The 22,763-nt window shown below is 43.0% G+C and overlaps 1 protein-coding gene across 5 annotated transcripts; it reads left to right on the top strand.

Annotated features, from left to right (window-relative positions):
• The first annotated feature begins 1,717 nt into the window (after positions 1 to 1,717).
• On the top strand, positions 1,718 to 19,173 carry BLM (BLM RecQ like helicase). 5 transcript variants are annotated; one of them, XM_053364796.1, is made up of 23 exons: positions 1,752 to 1,822; positions 2,908 to 3,091; positions 3,443 to 3,558; positions 4,676 to 5,385; positions 5,858 to 6,023; positions 6,251 to 6,360; positions 6,767 to 6,899; positions 7,645 to 8,363; positions 9,034 to 9,225; positions 10,299 to 10,417; positions 10,967 to 11,080; positions 12,144 to 12,242; positions 12,348 to 12,496; positions 13,351 to 13,457; positions 13,829 to 13,989; positions 14,319 to 14,514; positions 15,041 to 15,231; positions 15,541 to 15,676; positions 16,197 to 16,396; positions 16,671 to 16,866; positions 17,545 to 17,667; positions 18,062 to 18,296; positions 18,921 to 19,173. In XM_053364796.1, exons 3-23 carry the CDS (start codon positions 3,461 to 3,463, stop codon positions 19,075 to 19,077), a joined length of 4,311 nt encoding a protein of 1,436 aa, XP_053220771.1. In that variant the 5' UTR covers positions 1,752 to 1,822; positions 2,908 to 3,091; positions 3,443 to 3,460; the 3' UTR covers positions 19,078 to 19,173. The 5 variants fall into 5 exon arrangements, with proteins under 5 accessions (XP_053220772.1, XP_053220773.1, XP_053220768.1 ...); XM_053364797.1 differs by lacking the exon at positions 2,908 to 3,091 and having other exon boundaries at positions 1,718 to 1,822; positions 7,645 to 8,339; XM_053364798.1 differs by lacking the exon at positions 2,908 to 3,091 and having other exon boundaries at positions 1,718 to 1,822; positions 18,098 to 18,296.
• The last annotated feature ends 3,590 nt before the right edge of the window (positions 19,174 to 22,763 follow it).

Here is a 22,763-nt window from a genome sequence, read left to right as displayed (position 1 = left end):
CCTACCCATGCCTTAGAGCAGGCATGGCCAAACTTGGCCCTCCAGATGTTTTGGGACTACAACTCCCATCATCCCTAGCTAACAGGACCAGTGGTAAGGGATGGTGGGATTCAAAAAGCTTGGCTTTCTCATTCAGCCAAAGCTGCTTCATATCTCCCAATTCCCAACATTTTGCACAGCTTTTGTTCTCAGAATCCTACAATAAGAAGCCTTTGTGGAAGAGCTGGCATGCTTTTAAACCAATCCGTTTGTTATACAGATTGGCAAGGGGGGCACTTTTACAGCCCTCCCCTTGAGGAAGGGATCAACTAGTTGATCACAGAAAGAACAAAACAGACACAAGGCTGGATTTTTCTTTATTGTTCTGTTTGCAAGTGAGAGTCTCTTCCCACCCTTGCCCCCAATGCAAGGGAGGTGAGAATTCTAGAACAAAATGAGGAACAACTTTAAAATACTTCAGAGATAGTCCAGCCCCTTAGCCAAGACCACTCAAAACCATAATTCAAACATCACAGAAATGGGTTGTACATGCAAATCAGATCATGCTCAGGGTTTTGTGTTTATTCAACCTTTTTACAAGTCTATCACTCAGAGATTTGAACAATACCTGCTAATTGCTTTTCCAGGCCAAGCATCTTATTGAAAAGGTGAAAACCTTGATGTCAGAGATTATTGACACATACTGGCCCCATTCAAGTACAGTATTTTCTTTTGACATGTTTAATTGAGTGCTTGAAAGTGTAAAGATTTGTGGGCTGTGAAGGAGTAATTTTATCTAGAACTTCCTGCAACCTGTTTGGAGGGGTCTCACAGTTCAACCTGAGGCTGAAGATTGCCTTGCTCTTGCTCTGATGATTTGCCTGGTTCATGTTTTATCTGTACACCTATTCCCGAGCATGTTTATGTACATGTAACCCAATTTTGTATAACAAGTGGTAATATCTTTGCACAGATTGTTTTTAAAGTTACAGTATGTGAACTGTTCTGCTTGAATTGGGAAACTCCTGTATGGTGTTAATATTGTAATGCTGAATAAATCTTTAAGATGTTGGCTTATTTGAAATAATCAGTTGCCTTTTACACAGTTTATTTACATTAATCCTGTGTTTAAGCCCATAGCAATAAAACCATGGGCTCCTGTAGGTGATGATGATGAAGATCATGGGCTTAGCCAAGTAAAACAATAGAAACACTTAACTAATTTACCAATCGCATCCATTCTCCCCCCCCCCAAAGTCTTGCCTCCCCCAACAAAAATCTTGGCTACACCCATAAAGATGGCAGAGCCCCCTTGTTCTTTAACAGTCCTAATGAAGAGCAACTTCCCGGAAGCTTTTCTGTTCTCTTTGCTAAAACTCTGCATCAGGGATCTTGTAATCTGCATTTTGTAATCTGCCCTTGGTTTGCGGGGGGAGGGGCGGGATGTTAACAGTTTCTTTGCATTTAAAAGCCTGGTTGTTTTTGTAAGGATGATATTTCTAGTTTTGACAAATAAAGGCTCATTGGATTAATAATAAAAAAAAGGCTGGTCTTGAATTTGTTCTGGGGGCACCGGATCTGCATCAGAATGAATTAACCGGGGGAAATGAGGTTGGGGCGGGGAGCTCCTCGGGCGGAGCCATTCCCCGGCCCGCAAAGGCCCGGAGGTGTCCTTTTCCCATCGGACCTTCTGCGGGCGCTGGACCTTTAGGCGACGTCACTTCCTTTTCAGCCGGGAAGGAGCTCTTCCTTAGCCAATAGGATACTCGGGAGGCTGAGAAGGCGCTAAATGCGAAGAGGAGGGAGCGAGGCGACTGCGGCGAGAGCCGCTTCTGCGGTGAAGGTGGGTCCTTGTGAGCGGTGAAGTCGTGGGGGGAGAGGGGGTGCCACGCGGACCGATGCATTGCAGGGGGTTGGACTTGATCATCCATTGGGCTCCTTTCGATTCTGCGAGAGGCCGCCTGCTGCTGGACGACCCCCAGGGCTCCCACCCCACTGCAAGCAGAGCTGGAGGGGGGCGGGAGCCGCGCTGGCAAGCGCAGACTGGGGTTGGAGGGGGGCGGCGCTCGGAGCTGATGTGCTCCTGGCAGCGCCGGATTTACGTATAAGCTAAACAAGCTATAGCTTAGGACCCCACAAAAATTTAAAGGAAAAAAATGTATATACATTTCCAAAATATAAGCTAAAAAACAAATAAAGTAAAACCTACATACAGCAACAGTGTTTTATGTTGTGTAGGCTCCTATGATGTAAATAATGGGCCCCGCCTCCTAGCCTTTTGTTATGTGCAAATGGCTTTAGATACCTGTTAGGTCCATAAATGACCATATAGCATACAGTGGTACCTCGGGTTAAGAACTTAATTCGTTCCGGAGGTCCGTTCTTAACCTGAAACTGTTCTTAACCTGAGGTACCACTTTAGCTAATGGGGCCTCCTGCAGCGCCACCAGAGCACGATTTCTGTTCTCATCCTGAAGCAAAGTTCTTAACCCAAGGTAATATTTCTGGGTTAGCGGAGTCTGTAACCTGAAGTGTATGTAACCTGAAGCATATGTAACCCGAGGTACCACTGTATATTCAACACAAAAACAGCGACAATTTGTTGTTGACAAAGGACAGCTGGACATATAAAGGGCCCCATTACCTTCAGTAGCTTAGGGTCTCATCAAATCTAAATCCGGCCCTGGCTCCTGGGACCATTGGCTGCCAGGCATCTCCCTGGAACGTGGGGAGCTGCTTCCTGCCAAGTCAAGCCATTGGCCCTTCTAGTTCAGCGCTGCCCACACTGACTGGCAGTGAGAGTCTCCAGGGTTTGAGGCAGGGAGGCCTCCCCGGAAATGCTGTTGGGGGTTGTGGTGATTGTGGTTGTTATGTTGCGGCTGTTGCTGGGGTTGTTACCTGCATTTATATACTACCTTTTTCTCCAAGGGGCTTGGGGCAGTTTGCATGCAAAGCAGGTATGCTGTTGCCGAGCTATTATGGTCCTTCGTCTGAGTGAATTGGGATCATCTTCAGCAGATATCCCCCTGCCTTTGGCGCTGGGGCAGGTGGACTACCTGAAGCTGCCTTATGCTCCTAGACCATCTAAGCTGGCAGTCAGAAGTCCTCCAAGGTCTATGGGAGAATCTTTCTCCCATCTTTTAATCTAGCAATGGCCTTATTATAAGTAAAACAGACACTCTGCCGCAGAACTGGAGCCCTTCAGGAAAGCTTGAATGGGAATCTCAGCACCTTTGAAATGGCTAGTGATTACAGTTGCTGGGGCATTTGTCTAGCTCAGCTTTGCTGGTTTTGCTTTGGATACCATTGTCAAAACAGAGGCTCAAGCTCCTGCTTCTGCCTACAGTGGGGAACATAACTGCCCTTAAAGTCATTTTCAACTTCTTATTGACCAAAGTTTATTTTTGCTTATGATACTTATGTATTTCAAGTGTGTGGGTTTTGTTTGTTTTCTCTCCCCCAGCCTACTTAAAAAAACAGAATGGCAGCCGTTCCTCAGAATAACCTGCAGAAGCAGCTTGCACTTCATTCAGCAAAAGCCCCTCTAAGAAACCTGGCACCTCTCAAACCCAAGACTATGTAAGTATTGCGCGCCCCCCTCCCGAGCATCTCAAACTGAACATGGTCAAACAGTGGCAATCAATATTTACCAGATATTGAGCATGTACTAGACATTAATGATAGTTACTTGGGGAAATATTTATTTTCCTCTTTTCATAACATGAAAAATACCTTAAGAACTGCATAAAAATAAGGGGAAAGTAACACTCTCTCTCTCTCTCTCTCTCTATATATATATATATCACAAATAAAATTGAGCAATGTATACAAAATCCTTTTACAAATTTTAAAAATAGAAGTCCAGCAAAGCTTGGATAAATGTAAAACACATTTAAGGGTAATTTCTGTCTAATTTTGGGTGTTAAAGGTAAAGGTACCCCTGCCCGTACGGGCCAGTCTTGACAGACTCTAGGGTTGTGCGCTCATCTCACTCTATAGGCCGGGAGCCAGCGCTGTCCGCAGACACTTCCGGGTCACGTGGCCAGCGTGACAAGCTGCATCTGGCGAGCCAGCGCAGCACACGGAACGCCGTTTACCTTCCCGCTAGTAAGCGGTCCCTATTTATCTACTTGCACCCAGGGGTGCTTTCGAACTGCTAGGTTGGCAGGCACTGGGACTGAGCGACGGGAGCGCACCCCGCCGCGGGGATTCGAACCGCCGACCTTTCGATCGGCAAGTCCTAGGCGCTGAGGCTTTTACCCACAGCGCCACCCGCATCCCAACAATTTTGGGTGTTAGTAATGCTTAAAAATAGTTAATGAGCAACATGTTGGGGAATTTAAATACATGGCTTGAAATGAAAGGCTAACTTTTTTAAAAAAAATCTGGGCATGCTCACTTTCCTGGTCCAATTATCTGTTTCCTGGTACATACTGTATATTGATTGTTATCTTTCAAGATACTTTGGTCCACTGTAATAGGAAGACTAATTTGCTGTTTAAAATCTAAACAGAATAAGTGATAAGAAACTGAATGCCAAAATGAACTAAAATTAAATATATCATTAATTTTTTTGCAATGTTTGTATATAGCATTCAAGCATGTGTTTGAAAGCAGAGGAAAATACCATGGCATAAAGAATGCAGGACTTGATGAATCACTCAAAGTCTAAATAAACTGTTTGGCTCTTTTGTAGGGGATTTACATTCAAAAAGAAAACCTCTCTTGGTAACTGTACGCCAGTAAAATATTTAGCTGAAACAAAGGATTTGACCTTAAAAGAGAAGGATGCTAACTCTTCCTTGACAAATCCAAGTGTGTCAAAGGATAAGCAGATGAGAATCAGCGAAGTTTTTGAAACAACATTGAAAAAGCAGGAAGGAAAGCACAATTATCCAAATGAGCAATGTCGAGATGCTCTGGATTGTTTCCAGTCTTCTGTAAAAGAAAGTGGCGTGGGCAGCAAACCAGATGACCATCAGCTCCTGAAATCAGACCATAATTCTTCATACAATTCAGTTATTAATATTGATGATGTCTGGGATGACACTGATGACTTTGAAATATCTGGTCCACGAAAGGTATGCTCAAAGCGGCCTGGTTCCTTTTCAGACACCCAGTCTGTAAAAGCTAGGAAGGCTCCAAAAAACCATAGTCCCATCCCCAGTAAGTCATTAAAGGCAGATGGCATGGGAAAAGCTAACCAAGAATGTAATGGACCCTCTGTGCGTGAGAAGAATAAAATACAGATACTTGACAAGGAACCAGATCCTGCTGGAAGCCAGTCTGTCATTTGCCTTGATTCTCCCACACCCAGCCCTTGTGAAAGCTTTGTAAGGGAAAATCTTCAAGAGGAGAAGCCTGTGGAAAGTACCTTCGATGACAAAAAGGAAGAGCATTTGAAAGGTAAATGGCTTTCTTTCTAGTCGAGTCTATTAATAGTATTATTTATTTTAAATGTTTGTATAGCATCCTTTGTCCAAGATCTCGATCTGAGTAACAAAGAATCATCAAACCACCCAATACAGAATAAGCCATAAAACTGCATATACTAGTTCATTTTCACACCACACAAATAGATGTATTTAGTCAGTTATCAAATGCTTTCTAGCATATAGTTGGCTAAATATAAAGGAGCAGGGAGTTTTAAATCTGGGGCACCACCATGGAGAAGGCCTATCTCCATATGGGATACAGCACCCAAAGGTGGGGGCTTTTTGCAGTGGGGATAGGTGGCTGGGTTTTTAAGTTGTGTCTGTTAGATTTTTTTCTGGGTGGATTTTATGTATTACTGGGTGGGTTTTATTGATATTTTAAATTGTCCTCGGTGTGTTTTAAAACTGTTGTTAGTCAAATATTCTTATTGCTTGTTTTAAAGCACAGAATGATGCTGACTTCATCCTAAATGAAAGTGAGGAACCAGATGAAGTGTGGAATGATCCAGCTATGTATGATGCCTTTGAGGATGAAAACTACGTAGACTGCATACCACCCTCTCCAGAGGAAGAAATACCTTCTTCTGCATCCTCTTTGAAAAGCATTAGGTATGATGGAAATGAAAAGTCCACAACTTGGTTCTTTACCAGAACCATCTCTGGTAGCCCGGGTAGGATGGTGAAATAATGGATCTGGAGTTTTTTCATCAGTGAATGACCAAAATGCTGGTGGAACAAATAAGCTTAGTAAGAAGTGTGTTCTAGCTGATGCGAAAAACTTCATTCACAGCAGTGTATTTATACGGGATGACTTAACGACTTCTTTTTAATGTTAGGTATGTTTCCAGAGAAGCTGCTGTTGAGAAAACACTGGCCCTTGAAAGTTTGAAAAGCAGCCTTCCAAACTTTGGAGAAACCACCCATGGAAACAGTGATAGGCAAGAAGGTAAAATAACTCCTCCTGAAGGGGCTTCACCTGCTTGCTTTCAGAAAGTGCAGACCTCATTGTGGTCTTCAGATACAGACCTGTCTGCAGCCTTGCACCTGACTAACTCACAGGACTGGGTAGTAAGTGCTTCAGCTTCTGTTAAGATTTTGCAATGTGACTTCAGGTTTTTTTAAAAAAACACCTAAGAACTGTGTAGTGGGCATGTTTTTCTGTAAAACTTCCTTTGTTTCCCTTTGAATTATAAACATGCTTAAATTCCACTGAAGTCAGAATGAACTACTAGCACATGGGTAGTCCAAGGATTAGAGAATCTTAAGGACTTCCTTGAAAAAGCAGGTCATTTTCAAGTTGCTGGTAGATTGTGACTAAAGTGGTGCTTTAACCTTACTGTGTTTCATTTCAGACAAGCATTCACTTTTGGGACAGTCCCTCTACAGTGTGATGGAAGATATCTGCAAGCTGGTGGATTCCATTCCGGAATGGGAGCTGAAGTCTTTGTCGTGTGGAAAAGAGCTCCTTCAGCATAGAGATCGCAGGTCTGTCTTGAGATGCCACTAACCCAGAGTGTGTTCACAGGCTCTGTTTATCCCTTGTGTCTCTGAGATAAATAGGTAAAGGTAAAGGGATCCCTGACCGTTAGCTCCAGTCGTGACCGACTCTGGGGTTGCGGCTCTCATCTCGCTTTATTGGCCGAGGTCAAGTGGCCAGCATGACTAAGCCACTTCTGGCGAACCAGAGCAGCGCACAGAAACACCGTTTACCTTCCCGCCGGAGCGGTACCTATCTACTTGCACTTTGACGTGCTTTCAAACTGCTAGGTTGGCAGGAGCAGAGACCGAGCAACAGGAGCTCACCCCGTCGCGGGGATTCGAACCGCCGACCTTCTGATCGGCAAGTCCTAGGCTCTGTGGTTTAACCCACAGCACCACCTGCGTCCCCAAGGGGGGCTTTTTTTTGCCACCAGTGTCCCTCCTGAGATAAATACTCTCAAGAAATCTTGGTCTGGCAATTGAGGCAAGTTTATATCAAATTTTTTGGTAACCAAAGGCATCTTTATCTGGCTCTTTGGCTATTAACCTGACCTATAAAAAGTTGAAATAAGAGGAGACTTGAGAGAAGATATGATAGCCATCTTCAAATATCTAAATGGTTGTCACATGGAGTAAGCTTGTTTTTGCTGAGATCCTTGCATTGCAGGCGGTTGGACTAGATCACCCTTGGGGTCCCTTCCAACTCTGTGATTCTGTGTATTAATAGTTCATATTTTTTCTTTATTTCCAGAAGAAAACTCTTAAAGAATGGCACTAATGGAAGTAGAAAGGACAGTGGCATATCTTTGGATGAAAATTGCAAACTTTATTCTGGACATGAAAGATCTATGGATGGTGGTGTTTCTTTTCAACTGGGAAAAACCTCTGCCACTGACCCTTGTAGGGAATTGTTCATGTCTAGACAACCTTCCCCAAAGGTTGCACCCCAGCATAACTTTCATTCAACCCCCTCCTTTGTACCAAGGACTCAAGACTCCAGTAATGCTGACCTGTCAGTTTTTTCCAAGACTTTTGCTATGGACAGTAGCATCTCGGAAAATGCAGGATTGTCTCTTTCTAAAAGAGGGGTCGACAACAGAATCTCCTCTCTGAACAGTTCCATCAAAAATCCAAGGACAGAATTGGGAGAAAAGGGTTGGCTGTGTTCAAAGGGGAATCAAGACCAAGAGAAACTCACGCTACAAAATAATTTGAGAGAGAATTCCTCAGCAACAGAGAATGTGGCCTTTGATGATGATTTTGATATTGATGACTTTGATGAGTTGGACAACGTAATAAACACTTCAACTTTACAGCCACCTAGTACTTGCCACCAGCGTGCTGAGGAAGCACAGCCTGCCAAACCATTCCTGGAAAAAAGCTCCCTTACAGCTCAGGGAAATGGTCATTTTTCAAATCCTATTTTTCCCAGAGCAAACTGCCAAGGTGCGCCTGCCAAGAGCTGCTTGGGTAAATTATGCTAATTCTCTGTCACAGAAGCTAGTTGTGCCAGGGAGCTATTGTGTAGAGAGTAATTAACTAATCTGACACATTGCTTGAGTTGCAATGGGAATACTATTCATTGCTTCATCACAGTCACTTGGTAGCAGCTTTGCTTTTCCTTCACGAGGTCACACTTTTGTCACTGCATTTCTGAGTTCTGAAATTCTTTGGGAAATGTGACACACACACACACATGATTTTTCTTCTGTACCGATACCAAATTCTGCTGTAGGGAGTGTATAGCATTTTCATTTTCAAACAGCAGGAATTTGCTCTCACATTAACTTGAGCAGTGAAGTTCTCTGGTTTTGCATTGTGGTTGTGCTGCTTCTGTGGGGGTTAGGGCTGCTGTTGTGAAATGTCAGCTTTGCTGCCCAACACTGTAGTGTTTCGAAGCGTGACTTTGAGCTGAGATTTCACAGGGTCCTATAGTTATATTAAGGAATCCAGGATAACTCCCAGCTCTTGATTTTGCATTGCCAACACAATTGAGGATCACACTCCACCTATCCAGCCACACTAGTATACTTACAATATAATTATGCAAAATGAGTTAAGAGTAAGCTGTTGATATGCTACAGGACACACACAAAAACCAAGCAATTGTTATTTATTCTAGTAACCTGTTTTCTTCTAGATCTACAGGTTAAAAATTCACCTTCCAGAAATCCATTGCTAGAGCACTTCAGAGGCTTAGCATTTCCCCATTCTAACGAAATGATGAAGATATTTCACAAAAGATTTGGTCTGCATCACTTCCGGACAAATCAGCTTGAAGCCATCAATGCTGCTCTGTTGGGTGAAGACTGCTTCATCTTAATGCCCACAGGTGTGTGATGGCAAGGGTGCCTGCCAACCGCATGTGGTCTAGGGGGCTACTCTGGCAACCTGGGAGGTTTTCAGAAGGCGTGCAATGAGTAAAAAGGTGTGGGAGACTCCTGGCAAATGACCTTTTGCCTCCTGAGGTGATGAAGTGCCACAACCTTTTATTGTGTATGTCAGCAAAGTGAAAGATGCTGTCCTTAAGGACACACAATGTGCATTTGGACAGCAAAGTTGAAGACTGACAAACAGGTTGTGGGGAGATCTGGATCATAGTGGAGGTGTGGGATTGCTAAATGCAGGGTGAATTGATTTAAATCACTGAATATAATCCATGAGTTGAATCATTACTTGTACCCGACCCATCTGACTGGGTTGCCCCAGCCGCTCTGGGCGGCTTCCAGCAGGATATAAACGAGTTGCTAATATTTCCTAAGCAGGCATGCATTCCCACTGGCTCTAACGATTAAGCATGCTTCTTTGCAACTGGTTAGAGACTTTATGTGACCTAGACAGAGTCATGGAGGAGGGGCTATTGGGGACTACTACCCACGATGCCTGTGCTCTGCCTCCACAGTTGGAGGCTGCAATGCTTCTGAATACCAGTTGCTGGAAACCTCAAGTGCTCTTGTGCTTTGGATCCTGCTTGCGGGTTTCCCAGAGGAGGCATCTGGTTGGTCGTTGTGAGAACAGGATGCTGGTCTTGATGGGACCCCCTTTGGCCTGATCAAGCACAACTCTTCTGATGTTCTTATGTAGACAGTGTAGCAACTCTTAAAGCATGACATATTGAGAATTTTCGATTAAAAAATAAAAAACACTGTCTGAAAAAAGTTACCAGAACTAAAAATTCCTAATGTCTTGATCATTAAACCTGTACTTAAATTGTGTTTCCAGTGACCCATTCTTAGCAGGAGTTGGAGGAGTGCAGAAAGTAATTTTGAAACCCAGATTGAAAATTTGTTGAAATATTCTAGGGTGGAGGTTTCTGGCTTTTGCTAAATCTCATCTGGACCACCTGTATTTGCTTCCTGCCCAGGTGAGCTTTCCAACTAATCCTTGGTTTTTTCCTTCCCACAGGAGGTGGGAAGAGCTTATGCTACCAGCTACCAGCTTGCGTTTCAGCGGGAGTCACCATTGTGATCTCCCCCTTGAGGTCACTGATAGTGGATCAAGTTCAGAAGCTAACATCAATGGATGTGAGTTCAAGCCCATGGTTTTCTCATTGATCCTTTGCATGAGGAGAGTTGTCTGCATCTTCATTAGTCGTGACCGATTCTGCTCTTTGCTCTGGGGTATGACTTCATGCAAATTAGAAACTTCCATTCCTTATTTCCAATATTTGGGCATTGCTATTCAGATTCAAGTTGATCCAAAGTTTGGGAGCTCAGCACCATAGCAGGCAAGAAACGGAGCACGGACACACATTTAGACCTACATCACGGAAGCTAGTACTTTATCTGTGTGCACCGTTTTTGACTTACTGTAGATAATAGTGTAAAATGAGTGTTGAATTCACCAATCCATATGCTGTTGCATCTATTTAGTCTATCACTGTATCTCAGTGGGAGAGCACCTGCTTTGCATGCAGAAGATCCCTGATTCTAGGGCTGGGAGAGAACCGTATCTGAAATCCAAGAGAGCCGCTGCCAGTCTTTGTAGATAATAGTAAATGGACTAATAGATCTGACTCGGGAACACAGGGAGCTACTTTATACTGAGTGCAAACAGCTCTTCTTCTGTCATAGATTCCAGCAACTCACCTGACAGGTGACAAGACTGATGCTGAAGCATCCAGAATCTACATGCAGCTGTCAAAGAAAGACCCCATCATAAAACTCCTCTATGTTACTCCAGAGAAGGTTTGTATAAGGTCTAAGCACCATCAGCATTGGGTTTTATCATATACAGGATACAGCCCACCAGGCAAAGGAAGCCAGCAGGTTTGGATGGAGGAGAGCTAGGCTTCCATCCCGGCTCAGACATGAACTCTCTTTGCATGACTAGAGCAAACCTCTGCTTACCAATGGTGTAGAAAAATTGGGGTTTAGTTTTTTTGCTGCCCAACTCCCCAATGGACTGAGACTCCTGAGTTCATGATTGGTCAGAGATGAATGGATGGAGGCAAGGATCTAAAGAAAGCAAAGCAGATCCTTTTTTTTTTTTTTTTTGCAACAGAGTTCCCTCCCCTCCCTGCAAAGGAGATAAAAGAGACCAAGCGCAAAGAAAAAACATCTCTTTTTAAAGGGCTACATTTTGGCCCCTTTACAAACCAGAAATTACATCACACACAAGGTGGGGCTACAGTGGCTCTGGCAGGTCAAGGTATGACATTCCTGAGGATTTAGCAAGTTTTACATAGTTCCAGACACAGTTTATGCAAAATATTAGCATTTGTTGAGACAATCAGGATGCCCAGCCAACATCCCTCAGTGCAGGGCATTTCAGCAAACAATGACAATTAACACAAAGGAGGTTCATAGATTTGGGAGAGGAATCCCTTCAGGAACTTTCCCTGATTGCTATCTACCTATGTCTTCTCAGGCAAGAGGGATTATGGAGGACTCGAATTATATAGTTATAAATGATTTTATACAATGTTCCATAGGAAATTCAGGTTGTCCTTGTTTTAACAGGCTAGAATGAAAGTATACTGGTTCTCCAAGCTATTTCTCTCAAGGTATTTTCCAAATGTTGAAGAGTGAAGGATTGGTTTTCTGTGGACTGGGTGTCTGCTATATGTGCACCCTAAATTTTAGAACACCAGGTCTATCTGAAGTGGTGGATGAGGGCAAATGAGATAAGGAGGCTAAAGCACTTTTTATGCTGATAAGTGATGTAGAAAGGAATTTGCTATGTGTGAATATACAGTGATAGCAATTCTCCACTAAAGTTTCTGGATCCTTGGGTGTGGGTCTTCCTTAGATCTGCTCGAGTGGCCGGCTGATGTCAACCCTGGAGAATCTCTATGAGCGGAAGCTGTTGGCGCGCTTTGTGATTGACGAGGCACACTGCGTTAGTCAGGTGACCTTCTCTTTTTTGGAAATGTCAGAGGTTGGGGAACCAGCTGAACCCTTGCATTGATCTGTAAGAAAATTAACTTTTTTTTAAAAAAAATCTTTTGACTAGTGGGGCCATGACTTCCGCCAAGACTACAAGCGGCTGAATATGCTTCGTAAGAAATTTGCTTCCATTCCTATGATGGCTCTGACTGCCACCGCAAATGCAAGGGTGCAAAAGGACGTCCTGAATCAACTGGAGATGCTGAAGCCACAGGTGTAAGTTTGATCTACACCAGGAATTCTCCAACTTTCTATACCCAGTGGCCCACATGAGATCGCTGAAAACCACCGAGGCCCAAAATGGTGGCGCAGGGCAGGCAGCATTAAAATGGTGGCTAGTGGCATTTGCTGCGTCTGGCATAATCAGCTGGCAATTGCTGACATCTTTTTCTAGTGATATCTAATCAGTCTTTGGAAATTCTCTGGCACAGCCTTTAGCTCATGAAAAGGAGTTCCATAGGTCAGCTTTCCTCAAGCTACCTGCAGGCATCTGTTCTGGAGGTATTGTAACTCAGCCTTACCATTTTTGTCAGAATTCAGTCCCATTTTAGTCGGGTAGAGAAGGCCTTTTTTATATTTTCCTTGCCCTGCTCCTAAGCATCCCAGAAGTTGTTTTTTTTATCCCATCTCCTATAATATCTCCCCCCCTATTTTCCTTTCACACTCAGCTTGAATCTTCTTCCCACCCCACATGCCTCAGCCACTAGTTTTTCATCCTTTTGGCCTATTTCCTTTAGATTGACTTCTTTGCCCTATAACACATCTGTTTTCTCTTTCTCTTCCTTTCTTTTCCCTGTGTTTATTTCCTTCAGCTCCACTTCTGGCCCTTTCCCCTAAGAGAAAGAAATGACTTACCTGCCCTCCTCGGCTTCTCAGCCTCCTTTACTCAGCATACAATGAGCTGCTGGTGTGTCCAGCCCAGATGCTGTGGCATGGTGGGGGCCATGCAAATACCTGAGGAGGCACTGGTGGCTTTTCTTAAAATATCATTTAAGATACAGATATCCTTTAGCAATTTACTGTTTTTTAAAGAAGAAAAAATTCTTTTTCTTGTGATGGATACTTTCCAGGTTTAGTATGAGCTTTAACAGGCGGAACCTGAAATACGATGTTTTGCCCAAGAAGCCCAAAAGTGTTGCGCTGGACTGCTTGGATTGGATCCGAAAATACCACCCAAGTGAGTTTAGTTTCTTTCCTTCCTCTAGCAGGATTTATTCGTGTGAATCGAGGCTTTTTCAAAAAATGGAACAATTGTAGAGTTGGAAGGGGTCCCTGAGGGTCATTAGTCCAACCCCCTGCAATGCCGGAATCTCAAATAAAGCATCCATGATAGGTGGCTACCCAACCTTTGCTTAAAAAGCTCCAATGAAGGAGAGGCCATCACCTTCCGAAGGAGTCCGTTCCACTATCAAACAGCTATCACTGTCAGAAAGTTCTTCAGTTCTGTGAAATGTAGCTCAGAGGGGTGTGCGACTTCCACTGTCACTTTTAATTTACTTTATTTGAGAGGATACTCCAGCTCCCATATTTTGCCTGTTTTTTCTTTAGATGACTCTGGGATAATTTATTGCCTCTCCCGATACGAATGTGACTCCGTTGCCAGCACTTTGCAGAGCTCTGGCCTTTCTGCACTTGCCTATCATGCTGGTCTCACGGACAGCACCAGAGACCATGTGCAGCAGAAGTGGATTAATCAGGACGGGTGTCAGGTAAAGGAGACGAAACTGTAGAAGGTGCTGATATCACACACAAGTAGAAATATTTAAAACGAACACAGGGTGTAGCCAGCGCAGATCTAAATGGTTGTTACCTCCTGTGGCAAAACAAATGGCCCTGTCTGTTTAGCTGGTCAGTTTTCTATGGCCTTTCTCAATGGATTTGTGTGTGTCTTCGTCTTTACCCTCCTTGAGGTGAGCCGGCTGGAAGTCGACCAGAGTATCAAGCCAGAAAGCACTGTGTTAGTTCAGTGTATAAAGTGTGTTTGTGATGCACTGCTTGCCCTTGGCAGTATGCAAATCCTGTTTTTGTTCTCTTCCAGATTATATGTGCAACCATTGCTTTCGGCATGGGGATTGATAAACCTGATGTGCGCTTCGTGATCCATGCCTCCCTTCCTAAATCTGTTGAAGGTTACTATCAGGAGTCGGGCAGAGCTGGGCGTGATGGAGAAATTTCTCACTGCCTGCTCTTCTACACCTATAGTGATGTCAACAGGCTGAGAAGACTCATATTTAGTAAGCATTTCTCTGCGACATCTCAAATCTTGTGACCAGAATCATGCAAGAATAGGCTTCAGTGTGTGTGTGGGGGGGGGGTAATTTTATAATTGTTGTCATAGAACAGTGTTAGCACCCCACTTCAGCCATCATGGCTATAAAACATAGAAGCACTGCCTGCAATAGAATGACTTGGCGTTTGCCTCTCAAGTTTTAGGCTTTAAGTGTTTTCATTTAGGTTGCTTGGAACAAGCAGTGTGCAGCATCTAGCCATAGGAGGCTATAAATACTGTAAACTTCCTGAAGAATTCCTTTCCCATAAACGCCTCAATTTTTATATAGAAAAAATGCTGTATTGTCTCATTCCTTTCTCTTCTGTGTATCCTACTAAAAAAGGTTGAAATCCAGCTCACAAACTTAAAGTTTGAACCTTTTGGCTTCTTCTTCATACATGTCTGCAAATTCTTGGTCAGAAGGAAAAGCAATCTCTCGCTCTGTGTGTATGTTCCGTAATAAGTCAAAAGGTGCATTATTTGAATTTCAGTGGAAAAAGATGGGAACAGCCACACACGGCAGACACATTTCAACAATCTCTACAGCATGGTCCATTACTGTGAGAATATCGTGGAGTGCCGGAGAGTACAGCTGCTGGCCTACTTTGGGGAAACAGGCTTCAACTCTAGGTTTTGCAAGGAACACCCTGAAGTCACTTGTGACAACTGCAGCAGGAAGCAGGTAAGCCAGTTCTGCTTTTGAACTCTTCAAAATGTGTTATCTCTTTAGAGGTTAGAACACATGTATTTCTGGTAGCGACTGGGCAGGAGTGATTTTTGGGCTGAAGAGACTAAGGATTGCAACTTGCAGACAATGACTTTCAGCTGTTTTTTCTTGTATTTCCTTCAGATTAATCTCTCAAATTTAAACTAACACTTCACTTAGCTTGTATATCTTGAGTTTAGAACGGTATCCAAATTGGGGCCAATTGTCAACAGCCAGGTGTAGTGCAACAAATCAATCTTTCCTCCTCAAAACTGTTTTTGTTAGGATTATAAACCCCGGAACGTGACAGAAGATGTGAAAAACATTGTTAGGTTTGTTCAGGAGCATTGTGGCGAGAAGCGAGTAAGAAGGAATAACACAGGGAGGTACACCTTGAATATGATGATTGACATTTTCTTGGGTAAGTTGCAGTGTATGCTGTCAACACTCAGTGTTGGATTTGTTTCTTGATCATTGGTTCCCAAAGTGGGTAGTACCAGCTCCTGGAGGGGGGGGATTACCTAGGGGAGTGCTAAGAGGCAAGGGGGAGGCAGAGAGGCACTTCAGGTGTCAATTACTATCAGACTTTGAAAAGCTGGTATCACTGGATTAATTTAATCAATTTTGTTGAATTAATTAAAAAGTTTTAATTGGATTTTGAACAAATGTGCAATTAGTTGTTACTGTTTTGACTTCTGTTATCTTCCTTAGTGGGTCATGTATGTTAAATAATAATAAATATTCCTTATATAATTTTCTGGTGAATGAGGAGGAGCTAGCCAACCTCCCATGTGGTTTTGGTTCATTTTGCCGGCTGGCCTTGGTCATGAGAGAGAAGGTGGTTAAATCACTTGTGAGTCCTCACTCTGGGGATTCTTGTGCTGAAGCATCTTTCCTGCTTTTGCCTTTATCAAGAAGACACACTGTGTTTTTCTGTACAGGTACAAAGAGTGCCAAGATTCAGTCTGGCCTGTTTGGCAAAGGAGCAGCCTACTCACGCCATAATGCTGAGCGACTCTTTAGGAAACTGGTACTGGACAAGATTCTAGAGGAAGACCTTTACATCACTGCTAATGACCAAGCAGTTGCATATGTCCAGATTGGTGAGAAAGCTTATGCTGTGCTGAATGGATCTTTGCAGGTGTGTAAGAGCTAAATTCATCTACTTGCCTAAAGTGTCATGCCCTGTCTCCTCCTCAAGTAGGTGTTAGGACCTTGGAGCCACCCAGGAAAATAGTTAAGAAAATCTTAAGGTCTTGTAGAGAATGGCTGAAAATGAGATGCCCCTTTTCTTCTAATGGGTGCCTTCATCCTCTTCCTGTGTTGCTGTCATAGTCTCAAGCTGTATAGAAGGAAACTGCACATCTTGGTTTCAGTTGTACATTAGTGAGATTTTCTTCTGCTGCTTCCTTTAGGTAGAGTTCCATGAAACTGAAAGTGCCAGCAGCATTCGCAAGCACCAAAGGGCGTCTGTGATCAAAATTTCCCAGCGGGAAGAGATGGTTAAGAAATGTCTCTCAGAACTCACAGATGTCTGCAAAAACCTTGGGAAAGCGTTTGATGTCCATTACTTCAATGTTTTTAACACCGCCACGCTTAAAAGAATAGCAGGTAATGTTGGTGCTTATGGAGAAATGGTTCAAGTCTGTGTCTGTGAATGAAGCACTGTACCGTTGCATCTTGTATGCACAATTTCAACCTTGTGTAGCTGAAATCCTGCAAATTAATTGCGTGCAAGCTCCTTTTACACTGCATTTTCATGGCGTGGAAAGAGCTTTTAAGCTCTCAGACTTCCTTACTCAGCTGGCCCAGCAAGATTTTGTGAGAGCGTTCAGAGTCCAGTAAGCTAAGCATGAGCTTAAAACTGCTCTGCCTTGCTTGGAAGGTGTAAGGATGGTCATGCGGGGTGATCCCAAGGGAGTGGTTCAGGTCTATGTGTTTTTGCATATATGCGCCATCCCCAGAGCATATCCCCCACGCAAGACGTGGTTGTACTGTAACTCTTTCCCTCTGTGATATTCCTGGTGTCTGCCAGGTGGCATGGCTTGCATGGGAATTTCAGAACAACTCTCTTAATAGCAGAACTGAAAGATTTTGCTGTGCTCTTTTTGTATGAAGATAGAAAGCAAATGGACTGTTCTGCTTGTAAAAGAAGCCACCGCCTTGTGTGGTGATCAATCTTTTCAACAACAAAAAATGTTCAGCATATGTATCCTTGTCCCTGCTTATACCAGACATTCACAGATGTCAAACCATTTTAAAGATCTGTTTTTCTTTCCTGGTCTCCAGAGACACTGTCTCCAGACCCTGCAGTTCTGCTTCAGATTGATGGTGTTACAGAGGACAAGTTAGAGAAGTATGGAGCAGAAATCATTGAAGTGCTGCAGAAGTATTATGAATGGACACTGCCAGGTATTGTGTGACTTCTGCATTGTTAGAAACATTTTCAGGTTATGCACGTTATTTATTTATGTAGTCACTTCAGTTATTGTTTTTCTCTACATGATTACCATTGGAACAAGGAACTCCTCGGGGAGCCCTTTATTTGAAATGGCTTTTTAATGCAATCTCGGTCACTTCAGTCATGATGATGATACTTCCCCACCCCCCATGATGGAAGCAACTCAAACCATGCCATGCAGACTGCTCACATATTCCTTTTTCAGTGACAGTGGTGCAAATGGCACTGTCACCCTGAAGTGGTTTTCAGACCAGCAATTCTCTTGCTTTACATCATAACACTATCTGTGCTAAGGGGAAGCGGAGAAGCTGCAGGGTTATGGTCTGTGTTTGGCAACATCCAAAGCCACAGGATTAAAGACACCTGGGTCTGTTTCAACAGCGGAAAACAAGCCTGTTTCGGCTACAGAAGCTGACGCTGAAAGAAATTCCAGTACTGATGAAGCAGAGGAGGAGCTGCGTACAACATCTGCCTATTTCCACAACAGACCCAACAAGGGAAGGAAGAGAAAAAAGCCTCAGTTCTTCAGAGAATCAAAGAAGAAAATGAGGTCTGGAGGCCAGCAGGCTCGTTCTAAAGGGTATGGCTGTTTGTTTTTTAATTCTTCGGTGGCAAGTAAGCCAGATATAACAATGGGATTAAAGCCCTTCTACAGTGCCAATTAAGAACACTTTTGCAGTAAAATAACTTTTATTGTGAGGACATCACAATGAGTGAGGAGCACATTGCCATAGTAGCAACATGGAATCACTTAATTTTAAGCCATCCCATAAAATCATGACTGACAAAGCTGTGATGCCAGCCTGGAAGTGTTGTCCTTTTCAGGGTGTCCTTGTGGAACACAGCAATTCCCACGTTACTTATGTGTAAGGCTGGGTGTGTAGGGCTGGATGAAATGGACAAAAACAATTGGGAGAATTCCAAGTACCTAGAAGAGGGACGTGCTGGTGCTAAAGGGTTAGTGTCTCAGCAGTGAGGTCAAGAGCCCCAATGCCAAACTGAAATCACATTGGTATTCTGGTCTCCTCCTTATAAATGTACAAATGAAACATTTGGCCAAAATGCAGAGCAGAAATGTTGGAGGTTGTTTTTTAGGGATTTAAATCTTATAAGGCTCTTGAATCAACAGATAAAGTATATATGCATGTTTACAAAATTATTGGGGCCAATGACCTATTCTATATTTCCCTTTCTAATTTTCTAGGGGTTACAGAACTGGCAAGAAGGCATCATCTAACTCCAAAAGTTCCACATCTTACATTCCTCCTGCCAAGCCAGGAATTGGCAAAAGGCCTGCAATTATGGCACCACCAAAACCACAAAGCAGACAATACCTTAAACCTTCGTTCTCACTTTTGTAATATCCTTAGAGACTTTTTAATTTCTATGGAAGCTGTTTAACTAATTTTTTATTGAGGTGTAACACTCATGCCTAATGTTAATAAATACATTTGATTTGCTTGAACCATACTGTGAGAGCTTCTAGCAAGGCACCTTGTGAGCCACGCTAATAGAGTGTTTGGTGGTATATAAATCCTCTGTATTGGTCCCCATTTCCCCAAATAGCTTGCTGACTTCAGTATTCTATTCTGAACATTTTGTCCATGAGAGATGGAGAACTTCATGCATTTGTGGATCACGCCACATCTATTTCATTTTACTTTGTATGTTTAAAACATTCAAAGCAGCCCACTAATAGGTAATGAAGCATGAGACTATTTTATTCCTAGTGGTAAGAAACCTTGCAAAATGTATGTTAGCAGACAAGCTTCTGGTCTGAACAGCTGTGAAGACTAGAGTTTTGAAATTTGTCTTTGCAGAACTTTTTACACAGACGACAAGAATTAAATATATGACTACAAACTCTTGAAGAAAACCCCCCAATGTTATTAACTGATTAATAGGACCAGTAACTTCATGTAGTATTAGCTGAGGCTTGCATGTTTTGGGTAGGTGTACTGAACACATCCCAAGGCCTTCCTCACTCCCAGGTTTAGCCCTCAGGGCCTGTCTGAGAAAGCCTCCTTCAACCTCTCCAAAATATTTCTCAGGATGCTTGCCAGGGTTCCCATCTGCCTTAACCTGCTCCACATGGATTCTGCCACAGTGCAGAGCTGATCAATACTCAGTTCCCTCTACGTGTTCAAAATTATCCTTTGATTATATCAAAGAGCAAGATGAATCCTCAAAAATGTGGACTCCATTTTTCTGTGGCTGCAAGTAGTGCATGAGATCTGTGTGGAGTTTCTCTCCTCAAATTTGTAACTGAACTGGTACTCAGTTCAGTTAACACTAAAATACAAAATAGTAATAATAATAATATATTTATGCCCCACCCATCTGGCTGGGTTTCCCCATTAAACATAGCCTCATTAACCACATGACTAGAGGTATTAAACACATTTTTTGATAGGATATTTCAAGTAGGTGTTCTAGAACAGGTAAATGCACTTAAAATGCTCCAAACCAATGGCTGCCAAACACCTAAGGTCTAATATTTATGTGACAATAAACAAATTGGTCATTTTACCTAAGTAAATTTGGACTTCTGGGTCACCATATCAAAAAGGCTGGGAACCACTAGTCCAGATGAATTCTAATGTACTGCAGATTTCACTGTGCAGCTGTACAAGCTAAGCTGCATCCCTCAGCTTGTCAGCATTAACCTACCTGGCTAACGGCTGTTCAACTAGTTTTCTTAAAATATCTTTTTAAGTTAACTCCTGCAAACATGGCAGGTGTTCTGTAAGCTATCACGATAAGAACCCCCTTCCTGTGTTCTGTCAGGCCTTGCAGAACAAATGCATATGAATGCAAATACTGATGCTGTCTTTTTGTAAGTAATGAGAACACGAGTCTTGTCACAGTATATTAAGATATACATGTTACCTGAAGAGCCAAGCAAACAAAATTAATTTAAACATTAATCTGCAGAAACATCAAAGCATGTTGGTGACAAGTAAGGGTGGAAAATATCTTTTGAAGGGATGGCAGGCTTGATGCCATCCCACTCGGCAGAATACTTGGAAAAAAATGTGTAAAATGTATAGTTTTAGCATTGAGTTCATAGCTCACTCTAGCCTGGACATCCAAATCTGAAATACAGCAGTATTGCATATTGCCATCCCTCACTGCTCAGGTTATTGTATATTGCAATCCTAGTTGCTTGCAATCCTAGTTGGCAAAGCCACCCCCTGGCTCCCCAGGAGGCTTATTCTTGCCCTATTTTACCACCATAACCTTTCTTCATGTGCTGCCAAACTCCAGCACCTTGTAACTGGTGCACAGGTGCAAAGAAGATGAGGTTCCAAGCCGAAGTTTGTGGGAGCTATTTCTGGTTGCATTCTTCCAGGGCAAGCAGGATGCATGCTGTTATAAGAAAAACTGCTCCCTTTCCCTTATGGGGTATTCTGGAGCTCGTATAGAGTCCTTAAGTGGGTTCCCTATCGGTAGGAGAAAATAACAGAGGCCAACCAGAGTATATTGAGAAGCAAAGAGGATGGTAAGCCTGACTTTTATTCAAGGAACTGTTGCAATAGGGTCCCCACTCACCACATGCAGGAGGGAGAACCCTGAACAATGGTGTGCAAGCAGTTTTTTGAAATTGCCCACCCTGTAGCCCAAGACCATCACCCTTCAAAACATCATACATACATAACAGAAGGAGGTGGCCTATGGCAAAAATCCTGTCTGCTAGGATACCTGCTAATGGTTACTGATTGCATTACCTGGGCAGTCTCTTGCCATTCTTTTGTGATGGTTAATACTTAGTTCCTCAATCCGGGTCACAGGCTCACCCTATTCATAACACAGATACGCCCTTAAAGCAGGATTTGTCAGTCCCCATTTGCCTCCCTTACTGCAGAGGAATATTTGAGGTCATTGTGAAGGATCCTTCCTTTGTTTTTTCCTTATCTGATACTAGGAGCATCAGAGATGCTGCAAGGAGTCAAAACGACAGCAGTAAAAGGATCGTTTATTTTGTCATGACAAAAATGGTACAGACAAGCGTTTGCCCGATGTCTGCCCCCCCTCTGGGCGTGCCAGCCATTTATACCCTGTAGAATGGACAGTCATCTGATTTCCAAGAAAACACGTGTTTTACAAGAAATGCCATAAAAATTAGGTTTCGTTTTTCCATATTTGGATCAACTTCCTTATTTCACATATTTCCAGCCCCTCCTTCCTCCTGTTTCAGCCTCCCTCCCTCTGGGGTTACAATAACACCCATTCAACCTTGCTCTTATCTCTACCCACCTAAGCCAGACATTCCTGAGAGAGGCCTATTTTCACTGTAACATCTAAAGCCTTGTTCTTCTGGCTGGTGTAAAAACCTCCCCCCCCTTAGGGATAACATGAGAGAGGAAAAAATGCCTCAAAGAGTTTTTGGGATCATATATAGAACAATATTTTAATGGCCCTTCACTTGGGAGAGTCAAAATGGCTTCAGGATTGCTCTCCCATACTATTTCAGACACATGGTTCATATATGCAGATATGTGTGCATTTATGAATATTCTATATTTGAGACCTTAAAATTCTTATAACCAAGGAGATAAACCTGGCATTGCTATTCATTCTCTCTCCACCTCCCCACAATAGCTGCCACATGGACTTTTTAAAGTGGATGTCTGAGCCCCAGACTTTTACCTTTTGCAAGACTTCCTGTGCCTTTTCAAAGCTGTTTTGAGTAAAGTCTCTCCATATCTTTTCTTGAGGCAAGGCTGCTCATTCACTTGGGGAGACCCAAGTTCAAATGCCTCTTCCCCCACTCAGCCATGAAACTCACTGGGTGACTCTGGGCCAGTCACTGCCTCGCAGCCTCACCTACCCCACAGGGTTGGTGTAGGGATAAAATGGGAAGAGAATTATGTATACCGCCTTGAGTTCCTTGGAGGAAAAGCGAGATAAAAATGCAATAAATGAACAAACAAAACTATACGCTTTAAGGGTCTAGTTGTGTGAATGTCCTTTTTTTTTTTTACAACCATGTGGTATATAAATTTTATTAATAATAAATACACAAAGTCAAAATGGGCCGAGTGTT

This window comes from Podarcis raffonei, chromosome 14 (genome assembly GCF_027172205.1).
Source record: "Podarcis raffonei isolate rPodRaf1 chromosome 14, rPodRaf1.pri, whole genome shotgun sequence".
Classification (NCBI taxonomy): domain Eukaryota; kingdom Metazoa; phylum Chordata; class Lepidosauria; order Squamata; family Lacertidae; genus Podarcis; species Podarcis raffonei.
This window is presented reverse-complemented; position numbering and strand designations above follow the sequence as displayed.